At 36.7% G+C, this 23,930-nt stretch overlaps 1 protein-coding gene across 3 annotated transcripts; it reads right to left on the minus strand.

The window, feature by feature from the left end:
* Positions 1-1,671: 1,671 nt before the first annotated feature.
* Positions 1,672-20,117, minus strand: cdh26.1 (cadherin 26, tandem duplicate 1). 3 transcript variants are annotated; one of them, XM_085443334.1, is made up of 23 exons: positions 20,041-20,117; positions 16,384-16,443; positions 16,183-16,275; positions 15,931-16,074; positions 15,694-15,841; positions 15,277-15,446; positions 15,034-15,168; positions 14,769-14,954; positions 14,383-14,630; positions 13,268-13,413; positions 12,941-13,165; positions 12,619-12,840; positions 12,106-12,218; positions 11,934-12,005; positions 11,399-11,458; positions 10,843-10,914; positions 10,308-10,367; positions 9,742-9,813; positions 9,037-9,093; positions 7,292-7,351; positions 3,410-3,454; positions 3,201-3,272; positions 1,672-2,971 (listed from the first exon to the last, which is right to left on the minus strand). In XM_085443334.1, exons 1-23 carry the CDS (start codon positions 20,062-20,064, stop codon positions 2,753-2,755), a joined length of 2,703 nt encoding a protein of 900 aa, XP_085299460.1. In that variant the 5' UTR covers positions 20,065-20,117; the 3' UTR covers positions 1,672-2,752. The 3 variants fall into 3 exon arrangements, with proteins under 3 accessions (XP_085299460.1, XP_085299459.1, XP_085299461.1); XM_085443333.1 differs by having other exon boundaries at positions 3,201-3,275; XM_085443335.1 differs by lacking the exon at positions 9,037-9,093 and having other exon boundaries at positions 3,201-3,275.
* Positions 20,118-23,930: the final 3,813 nt, after the last annotated feature.

The raw sequence follows: 23,930 nt of genomic DNA on the forward strand, positions 1-23,930 counted from the left end.
GTTGCTTAATATTTACGCTAAGTACTCTTTAAAATACCAGAATAGTGAGGATGGTGTAGGTTTAAGTTTATTAGATTGATCAGTATTGCTGAACTATGAAATATTTTTTTTGTATACAGGTATAACAGAATAGCTTTAGTGTAGTTGTTGTTTTAAACTTGAGTATGAACTTGCAGACTTGCAAAATGCAGCAAGATATTTTAAAAAACAGTTTTGTTGATTAAAAAACACTATATCGGATTCATATCGGTATCGGCAGATATCCAAATTTATGATATCGGTATCGGACATAAAAAAGTGGTATCGTGCCATCTCTATTTTATACACATCAAATTGAGTAGCAGCAATAATTTGATCCTCTTTAAAACATTGTGTTCAAAGCGTTGCAGTCAAATTCAAATAAAGGAAACCCACACGGCATGTCATGGGAAAAGTAAAACCATCAGTTTTGGGAAATCAAACCAGATTAGATGTCAGCAATTTGAGCCTCCTTACAGAGTGATGGGTTAAACTTATTTACCCCTACAACTACTGAAGTTTGTGGTGGCACTGTGCAGCTATGGAGATCTCCAAAACCTTCAGAAAAAAACTTTGTCAATTCCTCTGAGTCTGGTAGGGAAAGGGAAGAAGATCGCTTTCTGGAAAATAATGTACACAGGAGAATACATTTTCAGTGACTTACCAATTTGTCTATGATTTGCCAATTTAGTGATCAGGAATAGAGCCCTGGCTCCTGTCTGCTAGGCTTTTATTTTATTTTTTTACTGTTGGGATGTTCGTCTTTATTATTAAAATAACTATTTTATGGCCTGAAGCAAAACAGCCTTTCAGAGCCTTTACCAGCAGCACTGATGAAATCACTTCTTTGGAAAACAGATCAGAACTGTTAATGAACAACACCCTGCGTGGGAAGATCATTGCCAAAACCACCCCATGCAAAAAAACAAAGTAAAATAACTAAACAAACTGTTTTTCTAAAACAAGCAGGCTTACTTTAAAAACACAGAAACCCCCTATGCGTTCTTGTATGTACTTTAATCACTTTAATCCAGTCATTCTCAAACTTTCCTACTGTAGAAGCTAAAAAAAGGTTTTAAGAAAAAAAGTTTGGAATAATAAAAGTCAGCAAAAATGCATCAACAAGTTCAAATTTTAGTTTCCTTTTGAACCATACCGCACCTCACTTACACCAGCCAGAAGAAATGGAAAAAATGAAAGTGAACTTTAAGATTCTTTACATGTCTTTAATGCCCTTATTATCGCCTCATTCGATGCCTTCATCTGTCTGTTTTTGTTTCATATTATGTTTTATTATTTATAATCCATGTTTTGTCTTTTTATGAATTCTGGCAATTCATTTGCACTTGTAATAGAGAAAGGTTTTTAAGTTATGCATGCAAACATGTTCATAGATTTGTTTAGCATATTACCTTCTGTGGCTCACCTTGACTACCTGCTGACATTTGTCAGTATTTTAAAAAACAAACAAGTTCAGACACTTGATGAAAGAGCTATGACTACACGGCTTACAGTCAGCACAACACAACAAAGCACATTGTTAAGGAGCTGTCACAACGTTTTACAACCGAAGCTCAAAACTTTGCACAAGTACAGACAACCCAACTCAGTGTTACAGTGATATTTCTATGCAGTGATGTTTTTGAAGCCACACTTTAAGTAGCCGGGTTAGAGGAGCATTGTGCAAACATAAACTGAATAAATATAATTAATTGTTGTCATTAGAAAGTGTAAAAAAATCTTTGTATAATTTTAAAAAGTTGAAGTATTTCAGCCCAAAAACTACAATCTTTATTTTAATTCCTAACAAAGAAAATATTTTTTACAAATATGCACATTTGCTCTCTATTCTATACAGTTTCCAATTTTTCTATATTACTTGTAAATCACTTAAAATCAGTGTTTTTATTGTTTTAGCCCCCGGAACAAGTCTGTTACGCTTAGATCAGCTCAATCAGTCCAACCGTCCAGTAAACTCAAAAAATATACCTGTATACACTTGCTCTTCTAAAAATAACATTTCATGATGTATCTTGCTTTTTTTGTTGTTTTTTAATTTCATTTTTATTTTCATTTTTTTTATGTCATTCATTTTATTATGTATTTTATAAAAATGTGTTATTTTTGTATTGTAAAGTATTTAAAGAACCTTGTGACTGGTTTAGAAAGGTGTTATAGGAATAAAGTTTGTTATTTTTGTATCATGAAATGCAAATACGAAAACTAAACATTAACATTAACGTTTTAATCTTGTAGGATATCCAGTGTTAATTCCAGACCAGTATGTCACTCGATCATCAACCATAGGCCAAGGACATTTCTAACTTGCATGAACAATAACCCATTATGATAAGCCCTGTGTTCTCATCAAAAACCCTTTACAAAACAGTACTCTAGAAAAATGTGACTAACAGGAGTCAGCTCAGTTTCAACAAAAGAAGTTCTATTAAATTTCCCAATAATACTGCCCTGACAAAGCAAACTAAAAAAACAAGAAAACACACCTAATCCCTTTCAAGTTATTACATTTTACAAACCACTTGTGCGTCACTAGCTGTGTAGTGCGTTAAATCCATCTTAATGCCAACAAAATATATCTAGCTTAGGATGAATTAGATGTTATAGTCCATAATCTTTAAGTAAAAATATTAAAACGTAGTGGTGTATCGTCTCTGCTCAGTCTGTATTTTAGGGAGCGAAACTTGGAATACAATTTACATTTCAGCAGTGCCTTTTAAAGCTGTACTTTCTTTTTTTTAATTGCCTCATCATACATCTGTCCCAAAGTCTTGAACTTTGGCCCCAAATCATCCAGATACTTAAAATCCTCTCCCATGTCGTGGAATGACAGTTTATCCAATGACTGACATATGCTGCCATCTCCTTCAAAGGCATAGCTGTGGGGTTGGTATGTTGGGTGGTCAACAACATTTCCATCAACCTCGTTACATCTCTGTGGAATTTAGAAGTCAAAAATAAATGGCTTGGCTTAATTTGTAAAACAAACAAAAAAGAGACATCACTCAGTATAGCGTTGAATTGCATTTGGTACAGCATGACTGCAGCCCTTCCACACATCATTGCTGTGCAGTCAGTGCAGTTTAATGAATGTGATCGTCAATAAAATCAAGTGCATTATAAGCCATATACAAGGCATGCTTTGTGTGAAATAAACCTCTTACCCTGTTGATATGGTCTTCAATGCGGTCAGCCGATCGAAGGCTGAAAGAACGTTGGTAAATTGATGAGCCGGCCTGCTTACAGAGAACAGGGTTGTCAGCTTTTATTGCATCATATAATGCAAATGCATAATTTTCATAGTGCTTTGTTAACATAATCACTGATTTTCAATGTTTTGTAAAATATGAAGCCACATAAGAGTACTCCTTACCCGATAGGTGTTCATTCTGTTTGAGTTCCATGTAGAGTTCATCCTCTAAAAAAACCAAAATAAATTGTTCACTGCAGACTTAAATTTACTCTGAAAATCTGTGTATCTTTTCACACAAAATTATTTTTTAACTGCTTCAGCATCTACCCACTTTAGTAATTGAGTAATTAAATACTGAACATATAATAAAATGAAGCAAAGCTGCCATTATGTGTGTTTGTTAACATAAGAGTAAATCTGTGAGTATATTTATAAATGTTGTATTTTAATATTATATTTAATATTGGCAGTATAGAATAATAATACTTGTAATCAAACATCCTCACTAATGTTTCACTTTCTTTAAACTACTTTTAGTAGTATTTGTATGTGTGTAAAAGTCAGTGTTGGGACCAACGCGTTATTAAGTAACGCGTTACAGTAACTACGTTATTATTGTGGTAACGAGCACGGTAACTAGTTATTATGCCAAAATCAGGAACGCGTTACTCGTTACTGGGATTTAGATAGGGTCGTTACTCGTTACTTCGTGTGGTGGCATCGCGGAGTTTCCACAGATTCAGTAACATTAGCAAGTGGTGGAGGCAGCAGGTGGATGAAGGAAAAGGGACGCAGAAGGAAAAGAGACCCGAGGCGGCCGCCGGTCCAAGTGTGAACTGAACTTCAGGTAAGAAGTTATGACCTGCAGTCTCTCTGGGTCAGATATAAACCAAACTTAGGTGGAGTTTATTTTCGTTATTCTGACTTTTTCCGTACTGCGTGCTAGCTAGCATGACGGAGTTTCTACACAGCTGGGTGGGTGCTATGAAGTTAATGATGTTGAACCTTATTTTGTTCATAAGTTATTAGAGTTGCCAACCGTCCCGTCTGGTATTCAGAGAAAATATTACGCGTTTCTTATTGAGGTGAAAAGGAACAGTTTGTCCCGTAATTCAGCTACAATGAAAAAGGCACAAAGCTGGAGTTATTCTGTGTCTTTGCTGCACAGCTGCCTCTTCTTCTCTCATTCTCCCCCCTCCCTCTCCCGTTTCTACTTCAATCATGAAACTGATCAATGATCAGCTGATCGGCTCTCTTGTTTGTTTATCGCCCACTTTGCGCCGAAAGAGGAAACCAGCGGATGTCGCGCTAAACAACAGCAGCACGTTTAAGCTTGATCAGCTGTTGTTAGAATTTATTAATTTATTAATTTCTAGTATCAGCTGATGTTTGCTGGAGCCACAGCTGTAAAAAAAAAGCTGCTGGTCATGATATGGTTTGGTTATCTGGTGAGAGGGAAACATGAAGATGAAACCAGGAGATGTCCTTACTGGATCATCAGAGCTGAGTAGGTGATGGAGAAACAGGTTTACCTTTTAGGTGACATGAATGAGTTGAAGGGAAGTTATGAACTGTTTCTGAGAGACAAATAACACCAGGATCCTTTTTTATGTAGCTGACAGCTGGTAACTGTGCAGGGGCGGATCTAGCAAAGTGTGGCCAAGGGGGCATGTAGGGCATTAACAGGGAATGGGGGGCACAAAGAAATACTTTACTTTCTTATTCTCATTTAAAATGTCTAGCTTTTAAAAAATAATTATCTGAATCTTACAACAAACGATTGATAGATTGATGCATATATACCATCAAAACAGTGCACATCACTGTCACAACAGTGTTTGTTTTCATTCAAAGGCTTTATGATTTTTCCTATAATGGTGGGCCAGTTTCTAGTCAAAATGCCCGGGCCAATTTTCTTTCCCAGTCCAGCCCTGTATGCAGCTCATCTGCAGTCTGGTGTTACCTACATCTTCCTATTCAGAAGGCAGAATTTCTGAGTTCTGAGTACAATCGAAAGCACCACGACTGCAGTTTTTGTGTTGGATGTAAAAGGCGCACATGACTCTGTGACGTAGGCTAGAATCATGGCAGCAGTCAATGACGGTCCAGGCGTGGGATTTCTCTCGTGGAAATATGCACGTTATCATATCCTTTCTATTGGTAGGTGGCACAGTGCACTTGTGGCAAGTAAGCAAGCTAGAAGACTGGCAAAGTTATGGAAGAAACACATTAACAAGAGAATTCTGAGTAAAACCAAAGTTACTTTCCCTAGTAACTAGTTACTTTGAAAGTAATGAGTAACTTGAAGTAACTGAGTTACTTTTGAGAGAAGTAACTAGTAATGTAACTAAGTTACTATTTTAAAGTAACTTACCCAACACTGGTAAAAGCTAACAAGCTAGCATGAGTTAAATATTTTATCCAAAAAAAGGTAAGGCAGTATTTTTTAACATAGGGGTTCCAGCACCCTCTTGTGGATCTAAAGTGGTAGCATGGCTATTCATCATAGAGTTTACCAGTGCCTAGTACAATTCTTTTATTACAATTAGAGATGGCACGATACCACTTTTTTATGTCCGATACCGATACCGATATCATAAATTTGGATATCTGCCGATACCGATATGAATCCGATATAGTGTTTTTTAATCAACAAAACTGTTTTTTAAAATATCTTGCTGCATTTTGCAAGTCTGCAAGTTCATACTCAAGTTTAAAACAACAACTACACTAAAGCTATTCTGTTATACCTGTATACAAAAAAAATATTTCATAGTTCAGCAATACTGATCAATCTAATAAACTTAGACCTACACCATCCTCCCTATTCTGGTATTTTAAAGAGTACTTAGCGTAAATATTAAGCAACCTAACTAATAGGGTTCCAACTCCCAGCAACAACAAAAAGAAATAAATAAAAAATAAGGAACCACCCCTCATGCTCCACCTCATGATGCTTAATCGACGTAATCAACCTTAATTTGATGCAGTGTGAAAAAAAATGCACAGAAATCAATTATTTTTCAAGAAATATTAAATAGATTCAACATCTTTCTTCAACAAAATTGCAGACTGCACAGATGGTACCTTCCCAAAGTAAAAAGTACTATAGCTTACTAGGGTATATATTAGACTTAATAGTCACTATATACAGTAATTGACTTCTATTCATTTTACATCAAATTAAAACTTTGGGTGTCAGATAATTATTTATTAAAAGCTCGACATTTTAAATGAGAATAAGAAAGAAAAGTATGTCTTTGTGCCCCCTTTTCCCTGTTCATGCCCTATCGGCCCCCCTGGCTAAACTTTGCTAGATCCGCCCCTGCACAGTTACCAGCGTCAGCTACGTAGAAAAAGATCCTGGTGTAGAAATTAATATTAAATAAATTCTAACAACAGCTTATCAAGCTTAAACGTGCTGCTGTTGTTCAGCCGCTGGTTTCCTCTTTCTGGTGCAAAGTGGGCCAAAAACAAACAAGAGAGACGGACTCGCGACAGAAAAGCCGATCAGCTGATCATTTAAGCAGTTTCACGATTGAAGTAGCAGCCGGAGAGCGAGAGGCAGTCGCTCCATATATCGCTTGTTAAGCTTAACGTGGGAATGCTTTACAAACATTCAGAGATGGACTTACACACTTGCTTTACTTCTCTCGGGGATAACTTTGTCGGAGATGAAATGCCAGGTTGCTAGCGAAGCTCCACATGCTATCCAGACCACCGACAGGTCCGGCATGCCACAGCCGCTCTATCACGTGATGCATACTGCTCCGACATGCTAACGTTCTGAGGTGAGTTACGGCGTGTTGCAAGTTTTGTGAGGTGCTTTCGTGATATTTAATGGATCGGATTACATTTTTTATTTTTCTCCGATATCCGATCCAGTAATTTAGGTCAGTATCGGACCGATACCGATACGTAATATCGGATCGGTCCATCTCTAATTACAATATGATATTATTATTATATTATATATTAAAATAATTTTATCTAGAAAATAAATAGGGTAAGGTAAACGGTTAAGAAGGAAAAGTTCTTTTTATTACAGCCATTGAGACTTACCATGCTTCTCATGCCATGGCTCCTGTAGGTTTCTTGTTGATGCATGCCTAGTGAGTGGAACTGTAGGAAAGACACAACAAAGCTAAATAAAAAAACAACAACAAGCCCTGCTCCTTTGGTCAGATTTGTGCCTTAAAGTTAAATATTTATGCCCATAATTAGGGATATATATTGTTAGGATTGTATTCATATGATACAGACACTGCTTATTGTTTACCTTTATTTATCTACACTTTTGTTGATGCTACAATGAACATTTTATTGTAAAATTAAAAGATTACATTGATAATAGCTGCTTTTAGACACTGACAAGTTCAGCCGGTCTTCATACTCGAGAGCTATGCTCGGCCCAGCATAACCATGGGTAATACCAAGTTGTTTACCTGTGATTGGCAGGACAGCTCACACGAAGTTTAGGATAGGTCAAACAAATTTGTGGTACATACTCTTGACTAGACTAGGGGTGAGTTGGCTATCCTTTATAAATGAGTTTACAAGGGTCTACAACGTTTCAGGATATGTAGCAAGTCTGTCTCCATACAGGTAGCTTTTTTTGTAAAACGCATAAGGGGTGGATGAAAGCGGTTAAAAAAAGATAACTTTTCTACATGTTGCTTAATGGTCGTGGAACACATACTGTGATCCAGAACCACCTTTTTCACTTGTAAAAGGTTTGATTGTGCTCACAGTAACAAGAGTAAATGTTAATTCCCTAAAAATGTTCTCTTTCAGTTCATCAGTTTGTCTTCATTGCGGCACCTCTTGTCTGTCAGCTACATGCCAGTGAGTGTCAGAGAAGACACACCTTTCTATTCTCACATGATGTTCTTCACTCGGCAGGTACCAGGGTGTCTGCTAGTCACTCACATCTGTTTTATTATACGAATGAAATGGTTGTCATTGCCTTAACTTGCATTCAAGAATGAGTTTGATTTGGCTGTCAGATCTCCAGTGAGAGCCACGTTTAAGACAAGAAACTACAGTAGACACGTTTTTTTCGGATATAATTCTGATCTATTTAGAGAACTAAAAAAATCAAAAAATCAAAAATACACTGTTCACTTCAAGATTATTGTTTCAATTCTTATTCAACATTCCTCTCACTTCAAGTAAATAAGCAATGTACACTGAACATATAATAAAGTGCATATATTATATAATTAAAAAATCTAATAAAGTATTTGCAGAATATAGCCAAACATCCTCTACTTTTTTAACTTCACCTTTTTCCATAAAGTCAGCACTGTCATACATGACTCTTCCCACCCATTGCACAACTCATTTTAACCCCGACTTCTAAGCATTTAAAGAAGTGCTTAGAATTGATGCTTGTTCTGAGTTTATGAGATAATTTGTGCTAGAGAAAAAATTTGAATGCTTTTGGAAAGAAGAGAAGATGAGCTTCATTTTTGGTGTATCACGGTATAATAAAACATTTACAAAGCACTGCTGTCTGGAGACAAACAGAAAAGTGAGCTCTGCATAGTAGATTTTACCATGTGCATTTTACCATAATTGCTCAACCTTTTTGGACCTTTTTGGGCTATAGCGGAAATTCAAAAGCTTTATCATCAGGGAGCAATAAGTAATTTTGTCAAGGGACTTGTAATTGATGCTATACTTTAGGACCAAGCAGTCTGACACAAGAATCTGTTTAATAATGGTCCTCAGTACCCATCCCAAAGCTTAATTATCATGTACACTTAAAATAAACAAAAGAAAATATTTTAAAAAGCTTTACTCACCATGGTAGACACTGAGCTGTTGTACCTATTTACGTCATATGGTCCTTCTGTATCAATCTGGGATAGATAATTGAGCAGAAGAGGTTAATTAAGCATTGAATTCAGAAAATATTCAAGTTTTATAAAAAATGTTTTAAGTTGAATTACTTTTCAATTAAAAACATCTCAACAGATTTGAAAATGAAAATGTATCTATAGCACCTTCTTCTAAATAATAAAACTTTATGCTTTCTTAAGTGCTCACAAACTTCCCAAAACTGTATATTCATTGGTACAGAAATCAATTCCTACCTGTAGCTTACACTTAAAGACCACCATAGAGATTCACAACTTAATGCAGCAAATATGATCAGTACATCTAAAAATGAAGAAGCTGTTCCAACTTGTCTTCTCTATGATGTGCTCACACTTTTTAAACGTTTACCTTGCAGACTGTATGCAAACTCTTTCCTATAGCTGTATACACAGCATACATCTTAACCACTGCCTTACATACCTGTCTGTCATCAAAGAAAAATATGATAACAACTGGATTATAGCTGCCATTCATTTTAAGCAGGATTAACTGACACATTTTGGCTTCTCTCCTGATGTCTTTAACTACACTATGACTGTGTCCAAATTGGCACAACTGATGTCTCTTTTGGAAAAAAAAAACCCTTCACCAAAAAAGAAAGAAAGTGTCAGAGTTGAGAGGTTGATCACCTGCATGGTATCCATCTGACCATTTGTCACTGCCATATTATCTACTTGTGACTGGACGAAATTGGGCTCGGTCTGAAGGAAAGAGAGAATATTAAAAAACATGTTTTGCTTGGTGGAGAAATATAGCACACCGTTGTCTTGAATTTACACGCAGAGAACATGACAAACCCACCGTGCATGGAGAGCACCCTCCTTCTTGATTGTACTGGATTAGAATAATAATACTTGTAATCAAACATCCTCACTAATGTTTCACTTTCTTTAAACTACTTTTAGTAGTATTTGTATGTGTGTAAAAGCTAACAAGCTAGCATGAGTTAAATATTTTATCCAAAAAAAGGTAAGGCAGTATTTTTTAACATAGGGGTTCCAGCACCCTCTTGTGGATCTAAAGTGGTAGCATGGCTATTCATCATAGAGTTTACCAGTGCCTAGTACAATTCTTTTATTACAATATGATATTATTATTATATTATATATTAAAATAATTTTATCTAGAAAATAAATAGGGTAAGGTAAACGGTTAAGAAGGAAAAGTTCTTTTTATTACAGCCATTGAGACTTACCATGCTTCTCATGCCATGGCTCCTGTAGGTTTCTTGTTGATGCATGCCTAGTGAGTGGAACTGTAGGAAAGACACAACAAAGCTAAATAAAAAAACAACAACAAGCCCTGCTCCTTTGGTCAGATTTGTGCCTTAAAGTTAAATATTTATGCCCATAATTAGGGATATATATTGTTAGGATTGTATTCATATGATACAGACACTGCTTATTGTTTACCTTTATTTATCTACACTTTTGTTGATGCTACAATGAACATTTTATTGTAAAATTAAAAGATTACATTGATAATAGCTGCTTTTAGACACTGACAAGTTCAGCCGGTCTTCATACTCGAGAGCTATGCTCGGCCCAGCATAACCATGGGTAATACCAAGTTGTTTACCTGTGATTGGCAGGACAGCTCACACGAAGTTTAGGATAGGTCAAACAAATTTGTGGTACATACTCTTGACTAGACTAGGGGTGAGTTGGCTATCCTTTATAAATGAGTTCACCAAAAAAGAAAGAAAGTGTCAGAGTTGAGAGGTTGATCACCTGCATGGTATCCATCTGACCATTTGTCACTGCCTTATTATCTACTTGTGACTGGACGAAATTGGGCTCGGTCTGAAGGAAAGAGAGAATATTAAAAAACATGTTTTGCTTGGTGGAGAAATATAGCACACCGTTGTCTTGAATTGAACATGACAAACCCACCGTGCATGGAGAGCACCCTCCTTCTTGATTGTACTGGATTAGAATAATAATACTTGTAATCAAACATCCTCACTAATGTTTCACTTTCTTTAAACTACTTTTAGTAGTATTTGTATGTGTGTAAAAGCTAACAAGCTAGCATGAGTTAAATATTTTATCCAAAAAAAGGTAAGGCAGTATTTTTTAACATAGGGGTTCCAGCACCCTCTTGTGGATCTAAAGTGGTAGCATGGCTATTCATCATAGAGTTTACCAGTGCCTAGTACAATTCTTTTATTACAATATGATATTATTATTATATTATATATTAAAATAATTTTATCTAGAAAATAAATAGGGTAAGGTAAACGGTTAAGAAGGAAAAGTTCTTTTTATTACAGCCATTGAGACTTACCATGCTTCTCATGCCATGGCTCCTGTAGGTTTCTTGTTGATGCATGCCTAGTGAGTGGAACTGTAGGAAAGACACAACAAAGCTAAATAAAAAAACAACAACAAGCCCTGCTCCTTTGGTCAGATTTGTGCCTTAAAGTTAAATATTTATGCCCATAATTAGGGATATATATTGTTAGGATTGTATTCATATGATACAGACACTGCTTATTGTTTACCTTTATTTATCTACACTTTTGTTGATGCTACAATGAACATTTTATTGTAAAATTAAAAGATTACATTGATAATAGCTGCTTTTAGACACTGACAAGTTCAGCCGGTCTTCATACTCGAGAGCTATGCTCGGCCCAGCATAACCATGGGTAATACCAAGTTGTTTACCTGTGATTGGCAGGACAGCTCACACGAAGTTTAGGATAGGTCAAACAAATTTGTGGTACATACTCTTGACTAGACTAGGGGTGAGTTGGCTATCCTTTATAAATGAGTTCACCAAAAAAGAAAGAAAGTGTCAGAGTTGAGAGGTTGATCACCTGCATGGTATCCATCTGACCATTTGTCACTGCCTTATTATCTACTTGTGACTGGACGAAATTGGGCTCGGTCTGAAGGAAAGAGAGAATATTAAAAAACATGTTTTGCTTGGTGGAGAAATATAGCACACCGTTGTCTTGAATTTACACGCAGAGAACATGACAAACCCACCGTGCATGGAGAGCACCCTCCTTCTTGATTGTACTGGATTAGAGTCTGATTGCCCTCATCTTGTGGCAAAATCTTATCTGGTCCAAACTTGCAGAAAAATGCAATTAGAAGCACTGCAGACACACATGAAACAAATGCTAAGAACACAGTGTGCATCTTGTCTTTGTGTTTTATTGAACTGTCATTGCCATGGGTACCAGAAGGTCTCCCAAGTAGTACATTAAAGTTGGTTGGGAAAGCAGAAGAGCCGAGTCTTCCTTATGAACAACAGATGTGACTGTGGTTGTACTAAGGAGTTCTAAAAGTGTAACTGTCTGATTGGGTTATTCCTAAAAATTAAAGCATTTCTTACAGTGAAACTGAAAATTGAAAACAAAAAGGTTTTGCGGTCAACACTTGTGTATTAATGCTAATACAGATTTTTTGTTTTTACCTTCAAAAACACAGGAGACTATAATCTTATTAGAATTTATAATAGCTCAGTTTTGTCTTCTCACTGATTTTAATACTCACACAAAAATGCAAGCAATCCTATAATAACCAACCCAATGCTAGCTGGTCCAAGACGGGTTGAAAGCGGCTCTCTGTCGCGACAAACATCATTTTCATCACACTGACACACGGTCAATTGCAGAGTGTCATGTCCAGCTATGCCCTGTTGGTCCATAATCACCAGGGGAATGGAATAGTTAAGATAAGGAAGTGTCTTCTGGCTAACAAGAGATACTTCCTCACCTGTGTGGGGTGAGAAAACAGCATGGGGGTTTGTGGCTTTTTCCCAGAAATGTTTGTTTAATATAGAAATGAGGGTTAACATATATCTAAATGTACCAACCATAGTCAGGTTCTATTTTCCACTGTTGCTTTTGTGTTTCATCCCCCAGAGTAAAGTGGAAGGGTCCACTGTAAGGAATGGCATCTAGGTCCTTTGCACGCACCTTGACCTTGTTAACCTTGTTTCCACACATGACAGCGCTGTTGTTGACCAGTTTAGGAATATTGTCATTGATGTCCGTCAGGTGGATCCTGACAGTGCATGTGCTCGTGGCTGGAGGCTGACCTTTGAAACCACAGCAAAATTAAAAAAAATTGCTTTGTTATTCCAAAGATTTGTTTAAGAAATTATCCAATTTATTTTAACAATAGTAGAGCTTCTGTGTACCATCATCTATGGCAGCTATGACGACTGTGTAAACATTCTCGTCATCAACAAATCGTGACTCTCTGTCCATCCTCTTAGTTGATTTGATTTCTCCTGTTTTGGTATCAATGGCCACCCAGTCAGCTGGATCTGTTAGGAGCACAAACCTAAAGAGTAATCAGAGAGTGGTACAGAACATATTAGATGAAAATACTGAGTTTAGCTTGTGGAAACCAAAGTTGTAGCTTTTTGTGTACTGCAGTGCAAAGGGCGTTACTCCCTCAGTAGCCATTTCTAACTTAATCATGTTATGCTTCACTGTGACACCTACTGGCCTTGCAGTGGTAAGGCCACTGTTGTATAGGCTTATTTTCTGATAATCTATATGACCAGGTGTCGATAAAGACATGATTAGCTTGGGATAGCTACCATTTCTTGTTGCTTATCACGCTTTGCAGGATCTGTTTTTTCTTTCAAGAAAGAAGAAGAAATAAAAGGGTTTAAATAAAACCCTTGTCAGTCTCTATTTTATGTTGTAGCTTACAGGCAGAATGAAAAATCTTGGATTCACATTAGACTCAATCAATGAGATTATCATGAACTACAGTACAGTATAACTCAAATTAAGTCAACTGACCCAACCTTTATGTCAAGAAGTGTTATTGCTGAGGAGATTTGGGCCACTTGGGGTTTGTTCTATAAACATAGCAGATTTAGTCATGATTTAGTAACTGAGTATTATCAATAATCAATGCCGCAGAGTTTTACTGGCACAAATGCAATTTTATTGGCCTGTAAAAAACGTATATATATTATTATTTGTAAATATTAATGCAGTTTTATTAATATTTTATTTTATTTCACTTTAAATCAGAAAAAATGATGTTACGCAAGCCTTGAAATATGCTTCTAGATATGTTTCTACTGCAAGTCTATTCTTAGGCACAAATGTGGGTGAAGCACTCAGGTTTACATGGGGACAACTGAGCGCTACACAGCCGAGTGTTATCAAAGAAAAAATTTGTGTTGAGGATTTTTTATAATTGAGTTATTCGAATGACTCAAAGAATCATTGCAGCCCTTATATATTTATGTCAATCAAAATAAGCTTTGTAGAAAGGTTGTAGACACCCTACCTGGTAATATTAGAGTCGACATCATGAACCTTTGGCTTGAACAGCACCTTTCCTGGCTCTGCTTCCTCCTTCAAGTGCATGTCATCTATAGCTTTTTCAAACTCTGGTGGATCGTTGGTATCAATTATTTTTAGAGTGACATTGGCTCTGTCTGTAGGTGGATTTGTGCCAGCACAAACAAATATGTCTTCAATGTTTTTTACTCCAATCTGCAGGTTTATTGAAGTTGTGCGTTCAAAATTTTTTTTCTGAAACACACAACACGTACACACACAAACAACTTTTATTAAATGCTGATACAGTTTTTGTGATAAAACATTAGTGGACTAGTTCTTCCCAGAGTTAAATAATCAAGTTTTTAATCCAAGTGAGAAAAGCAGAATTACCTTGACAATACTCAGGACACCCTCATTTGTTTCTGGATCAGTTTCAATTTTGTAGATTCCTTCTTCATTCCCTGCAATAATGGAGTACTTGGCACGCCATGCATCAGTGTTTGGAGTGTCTTTATCCTCCACAGCAACTCTCAAAACATTAGCAATGGTCTCCATTTCTATTGCTTCACCGTTGTACTAAAAAGAAGGAAAAATTTCAAACGTTTAATATGTGCGTCTGTTAAAAAGCACTTTTAGTAAGTAAAATAATTGATACCTGTCTCTGCTTAAATCTTGGTTGGTGAGTGTTCGCATCGACAATGTTCAGGGTAACAACAGCAGTAGAGGACTGAGTCTTTGGCTTTGTTCCACGATCTTTTGCTTGTAAGACGATGGTATACTTTGTTGCTTTCTGAAACAAACAACAAAATATATTTGAGATATTTGAAAATTCTACATGTTTATTTGCATGTACATTAACTTTTCAAAGATTTAGCAAGAATATCGCAATAAATCTCACATCATAGTCAAAGCATCCTTTTAAGGTGAGTTTGGCCAGTCCTCCTGGAAGTTGCTGCACAGCAATTTTGGGCTCTGCTGGAGTCTGTGAAACCATCGTGATGTTAAATTCAGAGTTGGGTGTCTTCTCCTTATCTTTGTCTGTGACCACCAGGGTAACTGGCAAAAGGCCTTTAAGAAGTTGGGTAAAGACAAACAAGGAGAGTTGGAGAGTAAATGTGGGATAAAGAAAAGGTTTTCAGTCAGGAAAACATAACTATAGAACTATGTAGTATGATTATAGTAAGATGAAATATGAGACTTTGGTTTGAAATGATTCTATATTCTCAAAGAGTCTTAATATCATTTGTTTTATTTTTTTAGTGTTTGAAATAGAAAATGTGCACACTATGAGTTATTTACCACACCGTATACTCACTTCCTTGTATATTTTCTTTTACATTAACTGTTACTTCAGGAAAAGAGAACTTGGGTGGATTATCATTTATGTCTTGTATTTCAACATCAAATGCTAGTTCCTTGTCTAGTTTTTCACCCGTATTTCTGTCCAAGACATCAAAGTTAATCTGTGGATAAAAAAAGACGCATCACTTAAAAAGCATCAATATCAGTTGCGTTTATTGTCAGAGGAATTTATATTCCAGTATTAGCTCACATGGTAAAGTGGCTTTTGCTCCCTGTCCACTTTTTTATGTGCAAAGACGACTCCAGTGTTTTCATTGATGGTAAACACGTCCGGCACACCATCACCACTTAAACGGAACCTAAAGTCTTTCCCCTGAATCTTGTCGTTATACATCTAGTCAAGATACAATCAGGCTGTTAATTTTTGCATATTAGATTTGTCCATAGTGACCAGTCATATCATTTATCAGTATCAGTTATTTCTTTCATATAATTTCCTTACCACTGAAATCTCTATGGGGTACTGTGCATCCTTCTCTTCTTCTAATTCAATTGTAGATAAGATCCATCTTCTTTTGGAACGCACCAGGAGATCCTGATAAGGCCAAAATATGGACCAAACTTTACACCAGCTTTGTTTTCTACAGAAAGTTATTTTACAAAAATAGCCTTAACAAACAGATAAAGTAAAAATTATGTTTACCCTTTTGGAAGGGCTGCTGTACTTGCTACCATAACAATCTGCCACGGCTGCTGCAGCAACCTATATGCAACAGGAAAACATTGCTGTGAGATTCAGTTGCTGTAGCAAACTTCAGTGTGCACTGGGACAGAAACTCAGGTCTCCCTTCTATCACAAAACAAATATACACAGGAGTCCCTTCACACATATGGGGAAGTCAGTTTCTTGTTCAAATTAATCTGCATGTTAATAAGAAAAACAGAATCATTTGTACAAGTATTGGAGAAGGAACTCATGATGAATGTCTCAGTGAATAATAAGATGTTGTTTTTTTATGACAGCCTGATGACAAATTAACAGTAATGAGTGGGAAGTGATCATTATTTAATCAACTCCTGCAATTCTAACATAATTCATGAAGTATAATTGCATTGAACTAATGATTTTCAGGTGAACATCTGTAGCATTGTGTAACTGCGGGCCATAAGTGACTTGAAATGAAACCTTGTCTCTTCTTTCTTGCTCTCTTCCTTCCCTGCCTTTACAGACTTCCTCTGCTCAAAAGCCATTGCTAAGTTACTGTTAAGGGCACATATAGACAGCTAAAATAGTAAATAAATCATTAACTTGAGCACAAACAGCAGTCCCAGTGCTTAATGTTAACAGTTATAATCCTAAAGTTAAGACAGGTCAAAACAGGTTAATGATAAGGAGAACCTATAGTCCTATGTCGGGACATGCAGAGATCTTCACACACAAAATAAATATCATCAGAGGTGGGAAGTAACAAAGTGTAAATACTTTGTTACTGTACTCATGTACAGACTACTTTTTACTTTTACTGCCTGCATTTTTAAACAAGTGTCTATACTTTCTACTCCTTACATTTTCAAAGCAGCTTTAGCACATTTGGGTGGGTTATTATTTTGTCTCTGTGACCCTTCACACATCAAACCGATTTGACCCTAAACAGAAAAACGTGAGTGGCAGTCCTGTTCATGCATTAATCACCAGAGGATGTTGCATAAAAAGAGATGACGTGTACCAAATTTACGGGTTAAAAGTAGACCGGTGCTTTTTGTTTTTGCCACAACACCGGAACAACAGCAGATCTACGGAAGTCATGTTTGTGGTACTTTGGCATCGAAGCTAGTCCTACAGAAGAGGAGTGAATATACAGGGAGTGATTTTTGTGTTTTGTGTCTTTGTTGGTTGCTCTAATGTGTTTAACATATCTACAAATGAATACTGACATTACTTTTATAGAGAATAAAGGTGACCTTGGTTCTTGCAACCTGTAGAAACTATTACACAGCCTCACCATATGGCTTAGAACAAATGACATTTTTAAGTATTAGTTTAGTTTGGGTTGTTCATGATGCTTATTTTCACTAGGGATCACACACAAAAACAGATGTCTCATATATGGCAGCATCTGAACAGGGACTCAAACAAACAATTTGCAGATTACTAGTAAGGTGTACCAACCTCTGGTCTTCATCTTGTTTAGGTTGCTGTGTAACTGCTATAGTTGCACAAGCTGCACACCCTAGCACACAACCATGAGCCCCACAAAAGTGTATAAATCCCCAACAACTCTGTTACAGATACTGGCACAATACACAGTATTTTACTGAGAGATGACAGGAACTGTTGGGTGGAGCTGGCAAGAGGGGAGCTCTAGGGTCACTGCATACTACCTTGACCAAAGCCTTTCAATGAGGTCCTACTTATACATATCTATATATATCTGTATCTATCTATCGATATATAATCAAAAGTTTAAGACCACTTGAAAAATGGCAACAACAAAAAAATTGCATGGCTGGATCTTAACGAGGTTCCAAGCAGGGCTTCAACCAGTGTTGCCAACTCCTCAGTAAGGAAAATCACTATTGGCTGTCCTAAAAGTCGCTAGAAGTTGCTAAATTACGTCATTGTCATCTAATTAGCATAATTGGTCATGCTAATGTAATTGTAACCTGTTGGAGAGAGAAATAACATCGTGGAAGAGACATAAAGTCAGTAAAAAAACGTCTTAAATGCATTTATAATTTATTTAGAACTACAAATTAAATTTCTTTTAGCAATTATTGTTTTTTTTAATGTAACAATTCCAACCCTGCTCCTTTTCCGGGCTTGGACCGGCAAAAGTGACCCGAAATAGGCACTCTGGTGGAGTTACCTTGTGTGTGTGTGTTTATAAGTAGTTTTAAACCTTGTGGTCCACAAAGCAACATAACAGTAAAAGAAGAACTGACTGCGTTACGGTCAGTGCGGGAGCAGCGGCTTGGCTCATGCGCGATTCATTTGCAGTTTGGACGCATAGGTGTGAACATCTCCTGCCCTAATAGCAGCTGGGGGAGGGCTATCCTCGGCCTGTGAGCGCTTTGGCACGGGCAAGGTGCACCTGCTGCTTATTGAGAGTAAGAGCGATACGCGCTTTCACGTCAAAAAGTCGTCATAAATAAGTCTCCAATAACACCAAAAAAAAGTCGCCGGATTTGTCGCTAGTCGCTTTTTTAGGAAAAAAAAGTCGCTAAATATAGCGACAAAGTCGCTAAGTTAGCAACACTGGCTTCAACATGCTAGAAGAAGAAATGGGAGTGAGACAAGACATTTTTTGAGTATGCAATTTATTAAAAGCACTCCCATTCCTTCTTGTTGCATGTTGAAGCTCTGCTTGGAACCTTGTTAAGATCCGACCATGCAATTTTTTGTTGTTGCCATTTTTCAGGTTTTCTTAAACTTTTGATCAGGGCTCTATATTTAGTTTTTGTGTATAGTTTTTTTTTATTTATATATACTTTTATCCACATTCATCTTAAAGCCTAAAGGTCTTCTGTAAGTTTCATATAAAATAAACAAGTGAAGAGTGTGCTTAAACCTTTGCAACAGTATGAAACATTTTGTGCTTTATTTTAATATAATTGGCTCCCTCAAATACAAAATATGGAAAACCATTCAAAAAAAGTACCCAAAATTTGTTGAAGTCATTTATATCAATATTTTCTGGATTTTTTTTTCTGAATGAAGAATAATCATCTGACAAACATGCAGTATTATAGCATTTAGTTTACCAAGTGCAGATGACAGGACATATATTATGTTATTAGCTACTAAATAAAATAGTAAATAATTAAATGAGCTTCAGACAATAATAGGAAGGTCTGTAGGCTAGTACATATAGTACGATGGATGAACCTGGGAGTGAGCATATAGGTGTGTGAGCAAATAGCTTCTTGATTGATTGTTTTTCCCACAACAGAAACTAAATATACTGCAAAGTAAATTTAAACACCTAAAGCACCTGAGCACCTAAAGGCTTATTCACCGAATACACTGTGTTAAAGTTCATAGTCCACAAGCTGTAACAACACTGCATAGAACAAGTTCTGCTTGCGTTGCTCATCTATCTCTTGTGAACGGATGGGAACTTATACATTAACAGAAGATAAATGCTCTATGCAGGTTAATGTAACCTGAAAATATCATTAGATATAATACAAATAAACATTACAGAAAAAATATCAAACATTGAAATTGATGTTTATCTTCAGTGGTGAATACAATTATCTTTTTTGGGTTTAACAATAAGAATAAGAAAAAGAATAACAATAAGAATTTATAAGACAATCCCTTATCAATACTGAAGATTATTAAAAAGGTTGTACTCACCAACAGAAAAAGGGAGATCCTCATCTTGCTCTACACTCCTTAGAGCACTCTGCTGGAGTGCTCTAAGTTTCAAAAACAGCTTGACTAGGAGTGCGGGAAAGCCCTGCCCACAGCTGCTGTAGAGAGCAGATTGGCTGACTTTCCAGTCTACACAGACCTGCGTCTTCACGCTGTACTATTTGATGTATCAGGGTGCAATAAATGTATTTTTTTTCCAGTTTTGTGCAGTAAAAGACCAGTTGGTTATGCATCCCATAAATGTGCCTGTATAAATGTCCTTCATGAGAGAATGTATAAGCTACTGTGAGTTTTTAGTCTGTGGGTGTGCTTCGCAGCTCAGGTGTACATCCCTCCAGCTCTACAGCTCAGGTTACCGTGTTTTATTTATGCGCGGCCTACATCATATGCAAATGAAGTTTGACTCCACAGATCCTTCAGCTTAGTCGCTTTGAGAACCTTTTAAGCACACAGGTAAAAGTAGCTTCACTTATACTCAGTCAGTGATATGTTACACACACTCTGTATGTGCCTTCTCTACCTGCGTATTCCTATAATTCCTAAATATTTAGTACTGAAGCTTTGCAGTTCTTTTCAGACTCAGAGTCAGTGGATTTGAATTGTAATTAACAGTTATTATCATATAATCCTTGACTAATGGTAACTGTGTCCACCTTGCCAAAGGCAATGCTTTTTGGCAGGTTTTGGAGGTATTAGTTTTGGCTTCCACAAAGTTGCAGGTAAACAGTTCCCGCTGACTAAGCCTGGTTATTAAAATGACGCATCTGTATTTAAGGAGGTGAGCCACATCTAAAAAAAATAAATTTGGATGGTGATTCACTACTTTAACACGGAATCAAATTACTTCGTCACTGATGTTTAACACATAATTTATTAAACTTATATATGAATACTGCTATATTCTTGAATACTGTTTTCTCTCTCCCATGGGCTTTGTTTTGTCCCGTCTCCCTATATATGTATATTAGGGGTGCAACGATATTCGTATCGATATTGAACCGTTCGATACAGTGCTTTCGGTTCGGTACGCATATGTATGAACAATACAAAATTTTTAATTTATTTTATCAACTTTCCTTCTGACGATGCTGTCTGTGTTGAGCGCTCAGTGGATCTGCGCTAGACAGTGCAGCCTAGGTGGAGTGATCGAACGCAGATTCACTGAGCGCAGGGCAAGCTAGCGAGACAGGAGAGATGTGGCGTTGGAAGTATTTTGGTTTTCATGTGACGTATGACCCTGAAGGTAAGCGCGTCATGGACAAAAGTAAAACAGTATGTCGGATGTGCCACGCAATGCTCAATTACATTGGTGGGAACTAGTGCGTTAGCGCAGTTAGCTCGTTAACGTGTTGGCCGTCCAGCCCCAAGCACTGGGCGATCCGCGGTAGCTCGTTAACGGAGATTTGCCGTGTTGTGGTGTTAAAATCATTTCAGATTAACGCTGACAGCACTAGTGGGAACAAAACGAATGTGACTGCACATTTACTCCGACATCATCCTAGTGCAAAGACAAGTGGAAGCAGACAAAAACAACAAGCACACATGGTACAAACTTTACCCGAGTCATTTAGACAGCCGTTAGCACATGATTCTCCTTATGGGGACCTGATATGTTTAATATGCTGCTGAGAATATAGCCCAGAAGAAGCCTATAGTATAGCTTTTATTTTGGAAAGAGCCATTTCTCTGTAATAAACTCTCTTTTCCAAAGATGAGTGATTCCTCAATCAGATAGATTTATGTTTTTTATTACTTTGTTGTTTCAGCAACATTAAATTTAAAAACTGTACTTTTGAGTTAAAATATATATTTATAATTTTAATAAATGACAAATTAAAAAGGCATGAACATTTTTTTTTGCATCGAAAAAATATCGAACCGTGACACCAAAGTATCGAACCGAACCGAACCGTGAATTTTGTGTATCGTTGCACCCCTAATGTATATGTATACAAACTTGAATTGAATTGAAATTGAATAACTCTGTGTACTTGTACTTGTGTTGTATAAATTAAAGGGATAGAGAAGCTAAATCAGAAAAAAATTACATTAAATGGGCCCTAGTGTAACTTGACCACGACATCCCACATATAAAAAAAAGCTTCCAGGTGTTTTGTTTCTTTGTTTTTTTAAAAGAAAAATATTTTAAAAGTACACAAAATGGGCAAGTGCAACTCATATCCTGGAGCCTTCCTAAGCAACATAAAGAAGGTTCAAATTGTAAACCTTAAAACTCAGTAAAAAAGTAAAACTACCAAGCCTAAAGGAGTACATTGATAGACTGATGCCACTACTAAATGACTCGTGGCCACTAAAGAAAGAAAACTAAATTCTTTAATCTCTAAAATCTACGGAGGAGGTAAAGGTCTGGCAGCTTTTACTATCAGAGTTATGATCTGAATGCGCTAGTTGTGCCAAATACATTTTGCTTTTCCATCATTAGCTCTGTAAATACTCTATAGGCTTCTCTTGTTAAGATGTTTGTTTTATCTGTTATTTCAGTTATTACGTAGCAGTATGACAATCTGTAAGACAGGACAGGCTGGGAAAAAAAACGCCACACTCTTGTTTATTAACCACTTTCAGTTAATGTCAGTTAATGAGTTCTAGCAGGGTTTGACACTAGCGAGGCCTGGCCCAGTGCCAATAAAAAATAGAGAGCTGCATAAATCGGTGGCTGTTTGGGCCTCCTACTACTGTTTGTAGTAGGATTGTTATGATACAGATAGTCACTATACTGGACTGTAATTTCAGAAAATTATAACTATAATTTTAACTTGTCTGTAGAACAAAAAAATACGGTGATAAGGTGTATATATGATAATATATAAATAAAAAAAGACCAGAAGTAGAGTATCTTTTCTATCGTTCCATTGTGTTCCAGTTCTAGTGACTTGGCATATTTTATACTGATCAAATAGAGTTGGCAAGGTTGCCATTGTTTCTCTCTATTTCCTGGTTGACCTTGTTTAACCTCAATCTGGCGCTGCTTTGGAGAAACATAGAACTTTTTAGACAACAATAATTGAGTTTTCTTAGTAAATTAACACTGTGTTGTTCAGTGCTGTGAACGTCAACTATGCATTGATTATATGTTGCAGACAAGGACAGCTGGACACCCGACAGCCAAGTAATCATTCCTGTTATACTTGGCCTGGAGTCTGCCTGGGCCACATGTGCGGCTGGTGCATTGTAATTAAAATTCTCTCGGGAGAAGTCACAAAAAAACAGGCAAACATGAGGGCATCCACACGGACTCATCTGATAAAATTTATGTAACTTGGCCCCCAGTGGACCCTAGCAGACTTGTGTGCATGGAAAGTATTACCAAGGCTTTAAGCTGCTATTGAGTGAAAATCTTCCTATGAAGATTTCCAGGGATTCCTGATATATTTTAAAACATGTACACCTGTGTGAAGACATATCCGCAGAGCTTCAAGATGACAGTGATTCACAGGCATTTAAAATTTCACATTTTTGCATTTTCCATAGATGAGTTTTCAACTGTAAATACCCATTCTTACATATTTATCCCTATATTTGTTTGATAACAGGAATAGTGATGATAGCGTCACAATGAGGAGGGCAAACCCCAAATCTGAAATAAAAACCTTTTTCAAAAGTTGACATCTTATCTTTTTAACAGTATGTGAATGTGTAAACCTTCCCTGAAGAAACCAAATATAGTCATTTGTAAAACGACCTGTTCAACAAGCTTAAACCTGTGGGAAAGTAATTTGCTTATTTTCATCTGCTTCCTTGCAGCCTCCACTATTTTCAACACAACCACAGCGTGCTTGCTAGGTTGTTGAACCAGACAAAATGAATTCTGGCTCTATGAAGAGTGTTGGCTGGTTAGTTGACAGATTCTT

Source organism: Copadichromis virginalis, linkage group LG20 (assembly GCF_057382275.1).
Source record: "Copadichromis virginalis isolate Kocher_CV1m ecotype Utaka linkage group LG20, C_Virginalis_male_GT1.1, whole genome shotgun sequence".
NCBI lineage: Eukaryota > Metazoa > Chordata > Actinopteri > Cichliformes > Cichlidae > Copadichromis > Copadichromis virginalis.